General features: G+C 55.2%; 1 protein-coding gene across 5 annotated transcripts in view; it reads left to right on the top strand.

Annotated features, from left to right (window-relative positions):
• The window catches only part of TBC1D22A (TBC1 domain family member 22A), a 386,589-nt gene that overhangs the window by 139,947 nt on the left and 236,830 nt on the right, over positions 1–9,812 (top strand). For all 5 annotated transcript variants that reach the window (XM_006164616.3, XM_006164615.3, XM_027766747.1 and 2 more), the window contains one exon: positions 6,510–6,624. In XM_006164616.3, the coding sequence (XP_006164678.1) occupies positions 6,510–6,624 (115 nt within the window). The remainder of the gene's footprint in view (positions 1–6,509; positions 6,625–9,812) is intronic.

The raw sequence follows: 9,812 nt of genomic DNA, 5'->3' as shown, positions 1-9,812 counted from the left end.
TTTCTTTTTTTTTCTTCCCTCTTCTTTTTTTTTTTTTTTTTTTTTTTTTTTTTTTTGCCAATCTGAGAGCAAAACCTTGGCTCAATGTAGTCTTTGAAAAATAACTGTTCCATTATTTGATTCAGGCTTAGAAGTCCTGTGGCTGTGTCCGTCTGTGTTGGGGACAGGACCCTTTCTTCCAGCAGGCTCTCGTGGTGTCTGATCTGTGGAGAGCTCATTATGATGAAACCCGTGGCAGAGTCATTCCGGGATAATCTGGGGATGCCAGGCACATGCTCTCATGGCCAGGAGCGCCTCCCTGGTCTGTGTGCAGGAAACGAAACTCGTCTGCTGAGATCGGCGTGAACCTGGTGGTCTGTTTAGAAGTCCTGGAGCAGCCCTGTCCCCTGGGACTGTATTCTGCCTTCTAGCCCTGCAGCCAGGCCCAGGAAGGAGCTGGCCTGGGTTTGAGTGCCAGGAGCAGACAGGCTCCAGGGGCTGGGCTGAGCACCTTGCTCAAGTGGACACTCAAGGGCAGAGGTGGCATATGTGGTCTTCCTGCAGAGGTCCCTGAGGCTGGAGCTTTAGGGCACGCCTGGACCAAAGGCCCTTGGTGGGTGCTCGGCTCTTGTGGCCTTGCTGGCTCTTGTGGGCCCTTCCTCAGCCGGGTGGGCCAGGAGCCCGTGGTTCTTTCCATGCCCCGGGTTCACTGCCTCTGTGCCTGGGTGTCCTCTGTGTGTGAAATCTGGCTCTGGTTGCCAGTTAGGGGGCTTTTCCTCCTTGGAGTCTAGACGAGGCCAGCCTGCTGGAACCGTGCTAAAAGGTGGGCCTTGGCCTCCCTCCTGGATGGCCGTTGGTGGGAGGTCCTGGGACCAGGTGAGTCAGCGCCTTGGGGAGGTGCAGGCAGAGAGCTCGCCTTGGCTTGTCTGCCACATGCAGGGCTGTGGCCTGTGGTTGGCTTTGATGGGGAGGGGCCGATTGTGGCTTCTTGGTGTACCCCATTGTGGCAGGGGTGGGAGGAAGGAGTGCTCAGGGAAATTCGGTCCAGTTTTTTGACTTTTCTCTCCACCCCACCCACAAGAAACCAGAAACCACAGATGTACCCATGTTTTAATTGAATTGCTGTTCTCACAGGGAGATAGGGCAGAGGCTGTGTGGCCGTAGCACAGTGCCCTTAGCTCTGTAATTACGTGAAGAACTAGGCTGCCTGCCTGGATCACGGCTTGGGGAGGGACTTCATGGAGTGCCCAGTTTCCTTGGAGGCTGGCCTGCTCTCAGAGCTGCCATGAGGCAGGGTGCCGGCTGTCTGCAGTGGGGACGGTGGGCCTAGAGACTCCTGGTAGACAGCACGTTCCCAAGTACTGTCTGTCCAGGTGCCCTTGATGGACCCGGGTAGCTGTCAGTGGCCCTGCTCTTGGAGACCAGAGGATGGCGGGAGCTCTTGGAGCCCCAAATGTAGGGGCCTAGTTCATGCCTACTGCCATCAGCCCACGGTTGGGAGTCCTGCCCTCTCCTGGCCCTGGAGGAGACCTTCTCGGAGGGGCTTGTCTTAGAATGGGTTGGCGCCCCCGGCTAGAGGTGGCCAGCACAGTATACGAGCTGCTGGTTTGAGGGGTGGTAGGTGGCATTTGAACTAAGATCTGCTGGAAGCCATGGGAGCCATGGGAATGAGGACAAGCAGCTCCAGGTGGAAAGAATGGTCAATGCAAAGGGCTTGAAGTAGGAGCAGACGTGGCCAGATGGAGAGCGAGGACAGCGCAGGTGACGGGTCAGGTAGGACGGGTGCGGCAGGTCAGGCGCTTAGAGTCATGGCAGGAGTTTTGCTGTGTCATTAGTGTCTTGGGGGGCCGCAGGGACAGACGGTGTGACCTGGTGCATTCTGCATTTTTAGCAGCTCCCTCTGCTCTTCGTGGGATGTGGAGCAGTGAAATGGAGCCCAGAGGTCAGCTAGGAGGTTGTCACTGCCACCAGGCCGGACCCGGAAGTGGTGCGGGCCAAGCCGCGGCACTGGAGCTGGCAGAGGGTTGGCGCTGGTGCTCTTCTGGGGGCTGCGTCAGTGTTGCCGGCACTGGCTCTGCAGGTCCCTCTGAGGCCCTCAGAGGCTGACCTCAGGCAGCAAAGGCCCTGGCTCCCCCAGAGCCACATTCCTCGTAGGACCTCTCTGCCCAGCCTGCTGGCCTTATTTTCTCCATTCTATGCTTGAGCTGCCTGGCCTTTATTTACATGTTACTGGGATTAAAGGCTTAAAAATAGGATTTTCAGATTGTCAAGGGAGATCAAGTGGAGTTAAATCTCAATAATTTGAACTGGCTGATAGCTCTCCTTAGTTAATAAGCAATCTGAGTTCTAGAATTTCCCCCAAAGTAGAACAAGTACACTATGGGTGCATCAGTGTCTGGGCTGGCACAGTGCTTCCAGAGGCCGGGCGAACAGCGGTCCTTCGCTGACGCTGGGCGAAGGGGTGGGAGGGGGTTGCTGGGCTTTGGCCTGTTCGTGGAAGGGCACTTGCTTTGGAGGTGCTCGAGCGAGCTCCGTTTGCTAGTGGGGAGCTTAGCTTCCCCCAGCAGGGCCCTGGTTTGCCCTGCGGTGTGTCCTGCTGGAGGTGGGGATCCGTACGACTTGGTCTGTTTTGGTTCAGCTCCGGAGAAGTTCAGCTCATGGAGGTTTGTGCTTTGGAACTGAGACAGGAGCCAGACCAGCTCAGATCAACCCCGGCATCGTGGTTAGACCTGTGGCCTCTTGGGTGACTCGGAGTCACAGCAGACAGCACGTGCTCATGCCAGCACCTGGGCACTGGGCACTGGGCACTGAGAACAGGGTATTTGCAGCTGCCCTGAGGCAAGCAGGGCCGCCTCTTTGCCACTGTGGTTCTCCCAGTGCATGAGCTCTGAGGGAAAGCTGCATTCTGATTGGGAGGAGCTTTAGGTGTGAGTGTGTGTGTGTGTTACACTCCCTCTGATCATGCGTGCGGGGCTTAGTTCAAGGATGGGGTTGCTCCACTGCCTAATCCCACCTCCATGTCTGTGTTCTGAGCTCTGACTTTTCCTCCACACCCACACCCATACCTATACCTGACACCTTTTACATATACACACCACCATTCACACACACCACCATTCATACACACCAGCATTCAAAAATACATACACCATCATTCACACAAACACACCTGACACCACTCACACAAACAGCACTCACACGTCCATTCACATGCACCACACAAACCACCGTTCACACACACCATACCACCATTCACACACCACACACACCATTCACACACACCACATACACCCCCATTCAACACACCATACATGTGCCACCACTCACACTCCACACACATACTACCATTCGCACACAGCACAGTCACCACCAGTCACACACACAACATACATCCAGCCCCATTATGCACACGCCCCACCTGACATCACTCATACGAACATACGAATACTACTGTTCACACACGCAAGCACGCCACACATACTATACCATTCACGCACATTACACTATTCACACATGTACATTACACCATGCACATGCCACGCACATGCACCATGCACATTCACATGCCACGCACATCACACACCACACACCCAGACTCATACTGCATGCCTCCACCCTTGGCCACTGCAGTCCTGCTGCGTGACCACTCCTTACTGGGCCTTGGCTGGATATACATCATTGCATGCAGATCCTGCCCTCCAGGAGATCAGAGTCTTTCTTTTTCATTATTGCTATGAAATTTTGCTTTTCTCTCTTCTTTTTAAATTATGTATGAAAAGAATTCTTTTATCCTAAAATACAGCAAAGGTGTAAGCTTGCAAGCCTTCCAAGGCTCCCAGTTAGAGTCAGACTGCTGGGCTGGAGGCCCAGCTGTGCTGCTCGCAGGCTGTGTGCCCTGGGAGTTGCTTACTTTGTCTGTGTCCTGTGCTCACATGTCTTGGTTATGTATTGCTGCGTAACAGCTTCCACAGACCTAGCGGCAGAAAGCAATGCCCGTGAATTCACGTTCGTGATCTCAGTTTCCATGAACAGGCGTCTGCGTGTGCTTTGGGTTCTTTGCCTCACCGTCTCCCGAGCTGCAGCCGTGGTCTGGGCTGGGGCCACAGTCTCATCTGAGGCTCAGTTGGGGAATGATCTGCTGCCGCACTTGTGCAGCTGTGGCAGACTTCTGCCGTATGTGGGCTGCAGCCGAGGCTGGGTTTATTGGCTGTCCACTGTGCCTGACCACGTGGCCTCTCCATGTGGCAGCTCCAAGGACGTCAGTGACTTCCTCAGAATTCCTCCTGGCAAGACAGGCCACAGTCTTATATAGCTGTCCTGTACACCCCACCACTTGGCTGCATTCCCTGGCTGGAGGGAAGTCACAGGCACTCCCACACCTGGGGAGGGAGCCGCCAGGGTACCTTGGGGGCGGGGGGTGGGGCAGGGGCACCCCCACACTGACGGACAGTGGGGTGCTCACAGCAAATGCGTCTGTGTGGAGTCGGTGATTACCCGCGAGAGCTTTGGGCTCCATCTGTTTTGCAAATCTGACTGCTGCTCCGGCCTGTCAGTGCTCCACGCCGTCGTCATCTTCCCTCGCCGACGGGTCATACGAGGAAATGCATGAGTGTCACTGTCCTGAGTGGCCTCCTCCTACCTCCTCACTTTCCAGCCCTCCAGCCTTCGCTGGTTGCTTCCTGCCAGGCCCCTGCACTACCTTGGCACTGTCACGGCACCCTGAGCCCTCGTGCCCTGGATGGGCAGGCCATGGCTACAGTGGGCTGAGCAGGCCTTCCTGCCTCCTCGTCCCTCTGCGTCCTCCGAGGGCTGCACTTGGACTGTGGCTTGTGGAGCAGCTGTTCCCAGCTGTGCGGGGCTGACGAGGTCGGGCGCTGGAACATCCGTGTCAGCTGCCACGTTTCCGTGCGTGAGAAACTGTTCAGGGTCCTGTGTTGCGTCATTGTGCCTGTGGATCCTGTTTAAATGCTCAGTTTTCTCTAGAAAGCTGTGCCGTGAAAGTGCAAAAGTGAGCGTGGACATATGCTCGGCAGCGTGTCGCTCACTGGAGGACTACTGATCGGATGCCTGCTGCGCTGCAGGAGGTGGTGGTGGTCTTACCCAGGTGAGCAGCCACCGTGGTCGTGCCCTCGTGTGGGGACTGGGTAGGCCAGCAGGGTGGGTCTTGCCAACAGTAGACTGTGCCCTTGGTTCAGAGACTTCCTATGGGACCCAGGTCTCTCCTCTGTAAAGCTTGTGATTGTTGGTGACTTGGGGACCTAGACTAGCCAGTACCATGTAGTGTGGGTGCAAACATTGGCCCTGCAGGTTTCGCTCTGTTTTTAAGCGATGGGGCCCCGTCGCCTGTGGGAACACTTGCTCGCCTGGCCTTCAGCCTTCGTCACACACTTCCTTCTGGTGAGGCCTGGACAGGGCGGTCAGATCTGGCCTTGGTCAGCATGAGCCTGAAGCCCCAGGTTCTGTGAGTGACTCAGTGGGGAGGCGTGGGGTCCGGGACCTCACAAAATAGGGAGTGCTCAGCTCTTCCAGAGAGAGGGTGGAGAGAGAGCAGGCAGAGCTTGGGTGACTCCTGAAAGAGAGGTGAGCTGAGGCTCTAGAAGAGGAGGCGGGCTCTCTAGGCAAGGGGCGTGGCCTGGGGCGTCCGAACCTGGGTGCTCAGAGAAGGGTGCTGTAGCTCCATCGGTAGAACGTGGGTGCTGGTGGGGGAGGGTCACGGGCGCGGGCAGACCAAGGTGGGGCCAGAGTGCTGCAGTGCAGATGTGGGCTCCCTTGGTGGGACGTGCAAACCTAGGGAAGAGGGTCTTTCAGCCCTTCACGTACATGTCTGTGCACATGTATGATCTGGAGGACAGGATCGTGGTGCACCGTGGGGAAACCCCTGCTGTGAACAAAGACAGTGGTGGGTGAGGCTGGTGAGCGATGGTGAAGAGCAGGGCCCGCGGGGTGGGAGTGCTGTGAGCGTGAAGGAGGGCGGCTGAGCGATTGGCCAGCATGGTGGGCTTTGCGTGTGATGGGGAGAGGCGATGTATGTATTCCTGGATGTGGTCACAGCTTCCTGGGGGCTTAAATACATCAATTTGTCTTATGGGGGGAGTTTAGAGCGTCCATCTGTCAACTTACCGTCTGTCCGTCGTCCTTCTGTCCGCCCACCCCTCATGTCCATCCTGCTGTCACTGAGACAGAGTTCACGGATAGGCCAGCTGCTGCTGTGCTGTCCACCTGAGCCCAGGCAGCCAGGTGCAGGCGGCCCACGGAGCCAGAGTTGCAGAGAGCCTGCTGGGAGGAATCGCCAAGACCAGGGGGTTTGTGACAGGCATTGCACAGCGCTTGCCAGTCAGTCAGTAGAAAGGGACGATATTTGGAATTTCATAAAGAAATTAAATAGCAGTTGTTTTTGTTTATATTTGTATTCTAATGTTAGAGATAACAAAAATGTTAATAGTATATATTTTAAGTAAAAGAATGCATGCATTTTACCGTTACTTTTATGTTTACTTTCTTTGCTTACCACCCGTTCCATTTTCTTCCAGATTTTTGAAAGGATCTTGTTTATCTGGGCGATTCGTCACCCTGCCAGTGGGTATGTGCAGGGGATAAATGACCTCGTCACCCCTTTCTTTGTGGTCTTCCTTTGCGAGCACACAGGTAAGTGCCTCATGTGAGCGTCCCGCTCAGGCATTGCCTGTGCACTTGGAACTTGGTGTTGCTACCTGTGACTGTCCCAGTGTCCACACCTGCGTTGAGTTAGTGCTGCTGGTGGCAGTGAGCCGGAGAGCAGTTAATGTGGCTTTCAAAAAGGCCTTGAATCTCGTGCTTACGTGCCGTGTACCCAGGTGTAGGTGTGGTTATCGCTGCCTCTCGTTTAATAGCACACGAAGACAAGTGTCGAGAACTGTGTGTGGTTTATTTCTGCCGTCTTCAGGACACTGGCCGTAATGGTTTGAATGGAAACGAGTGAGGAGAAGGGGACAGGGCCTGAGCGCTAGGGCGAGTGTGTGCAAGCTCAGGACTGAGTCTCCACTAGTTGTGTTCCTGCGGCCTTCGTCACTGCTCCACGTCTGATGTACACCCCGTCTTAGGCGATGGTAACTTCCGGGGAAGCTGGGTTCCGTGGCCTAGGTTGGGCTGTGCTGTTTGAGTACGGCATTACCATTTCCATGTGTGTTACCGCAGCTAATTGGTGTAACTTCACCCATTTTGAACATGTTTTACATTTTAAAAAATTTCTCATAATATAAGTTGTGGCATCTATTTCTTAATTTCTTTATAAATAAAAAATAAGTGGAAAAGGAGCGGCCTTAGTGTTTTTGCTTATTTTAATTTGACCCGACTTCGATCTGTCTTCATGTGCACCCGCCCGGTGGGCATTTGCTCGCTTTCAGGGCTGTGGTTTCAGCCGTGGCAGCTCCTGGGCTGCTTCAGAGCACTGTCGCCGCAGTCTGCAGAGGGGACGGACTGCCTCTGAGGACGGCCACATGCCCACTGAGCGAACTTCATGGAGCCCTCTGACCCCGCGCCGTCTCTGGCCTCAGAGGCCGTCTGTTCATCGCCAGGCAGCTAATGAGGACTGCGGCCGCTCGCTCCCGCGTCGGCTCTGAAGCAGGCGAGGCGGCTCTGGAGGGCCGCTCGCTCCCGCTCCTCATTTGACAGATAATGAAAACGTTCTTAATGATCCTGGAACAGTAGGACCTCGTCAGTAGGCTTCAGGTTGGTAATTGAAAGGAGAAGTGCAACTGAGATGTGATTAGAGAATTGATATTCCATGTTAAATAGACCATTTAATTAATGTGGTAAATAAGTTTGTCTTAACTACTTTACCACCAACTTCTGTGTGAGACCCGAGCGATTCTTAATGCGTTCGCCTGATTACCAGCAAGGTAGGGGCAGGGACACGGCTGTGGCGTTAATTGTCCATGAGAAAGAAAACCGGAGAAAACAGCGTTGTGCTCCGTGAGTGCATCTTCAGAGGGGCTCAGAGAGACCGTCCTTGCCTGCCCACAGCCCTCCACCCTCTAGCACCCACACACACGAACCCGTGCACACGCATGTGGATACGTGCACATGCAGCATGTACGGTGTCACTGGAAAGTCCGTGTGACCATTTATTTCTGGCAGTTGGGAATTCTGTAAGTGGGCAGTTTTAGAGGTTCGGTCCTAGATTTCAGGTGTGATCGAATCTGTCTTCCTTTTCGGTCTGGTTTCCCCGCCTCGGGGGCTATTTGTGATTGTCGTCCAGCCCATCTGTCATTATGTCACAAAGCCTCCCACTTGTCCAGATTGCATGCTTTCTTCCGGGGTGGTGCGTCTGGTCTCACGCAGAGTGCGGTGTGTGGCTCTGCAACGCTGACTGAGAGTCTCCTGGCCCTCTGCTGGGGTGGGTCACGTGTGGACAGGAATGCGGTCAGCTCCTGTGCGCAGGGAGCCCAGGGCTGTGGCAGGGAAGGCAGAGGTTCGATGAGCTGGAAGTCATGAGCATTCGTGTCACCAGGAGGAAGCACAGGGTGCTAGGAGCAGGTCTTTGGTCGGGGGTCAGAGGAGGCTTGCTGGACTGAGTGGTGTTTCAGCCGCGTCCAGTGAGATGAGCAGGAGCCAGGGCAAGCTGGGCATGTGGAGAGGGCAGCAGGAGTGGGGGCCCGGGCTGACACCGATGGCCCCGGGCAAGGTGCTGGTGAACTTGGGGCCAAGTCTTAGGGGTATGGGGATGACCGACTGACAGGCTGCAGACCGCCCGTTCAGGGTCTGGTGCCATGGGGAGGAGCAGTGCTGGAGGGTCTCTTGTGGGCCAGGGCCTGCAGGCCATAACTTGCTGGGTGGGGCGTAGACACTATTTTTTTTTAAAAGAGGTTTTTGCCTTAGGGCATGTGTGTTCTTCAGAGAGAAGGAGACAGAGATAGTGAGAAGGAAAGTGAGAAATCACTCTCCAGGGGGATGGCCACACTGCAGTTCCTTCTCCATTCTTCTCCTGGGATCCTGAGCACACACATATGAGGCCGGCATGAGTTTCAAGCCATTTGGTCCAAAACTTGAACCGTGGTTGACCGTGTGGGAGTCCAGTGACATAACTGCTGTGCCTCTTGCTGGCCCCACAGATACTGTTCGGAAGGCTGTTCTGGTTTGCTGAACTCTCGGTTCACTGAGTCTTTAAGCAAGCAAACCTCATGTCTTTAAAGTACATGTTTTCCTTTGGAAGGTTAAAGCTGGTAAAAGGAGTCAGTGGCTTTGACACCTTCGCAGTGTCTCGGCATCAGCATCTGGGTGGTACAAGGACTCTTCGCCACGTGGAGTGCAGAGGCCTGAATGTGCACCACCTCCGGGGAGCTGCCGTGGCCTGCCAGGCCATCATGTTGTCATTTGGGTTTTCCTTTTTCTTCAGGGTTGAAATAGGGTCGGTGGTGAGCTGAAGTTAGAACAAACCCTCTGGGCGTGGGATTTCCCCGGGGCCCTCAGGCGGCGTGGCAGGCAGATCTGCAGTGCCTCAGCAGGAGCTGGGCATGTTCTGGAGTGTGTGTCTGCCAGGCGCTCAGCCTGCAAGGGCCTGGCAGCTCCTGACCTGCTGTGTGCTCCTGCTGGCCCCAGAGAGAGGGCGGTGGGATGGTCCAGTGGGAAGCCTCCGACCTGGCAGGCAGCAGCTGCTTCTCTTCATCTCCGTCTCCGTGGGAGACCCCGGCTCCGCAGGGCTGGCACTTGGTGGCCTTAGCCCGCTCCCCTGGACTCGAGGAGGAAGCATGTGGGAAGTGCACAGCATCCGGGGTCTGTAGACAGGATCTTGTTTGAAGGCCGTCGCTTATCAAACTAGATTAACTGCCTCCCAACAAGGACACGTTCATCTTCAG

This window comes from Tupaia chinensis, unplaced genomic scaffold (genome assembly GCF_000334495.1).
Source record: "Tupaia chinensis unplaced genomic scaffold, TupChi_1.0 Scaffold143651_1, whole genome shotgun sequence".
Taxonomy (NCBI): domain Eukaryota; kingdom Metazoa; phylum Chordata; class Mammalia; order Scandentia; family Tupaiidae; genus Tupaia; species Tupaia belangeri.
This window is presented reverse-complemented; position numbering and strand designations above follow the sequence as displayed.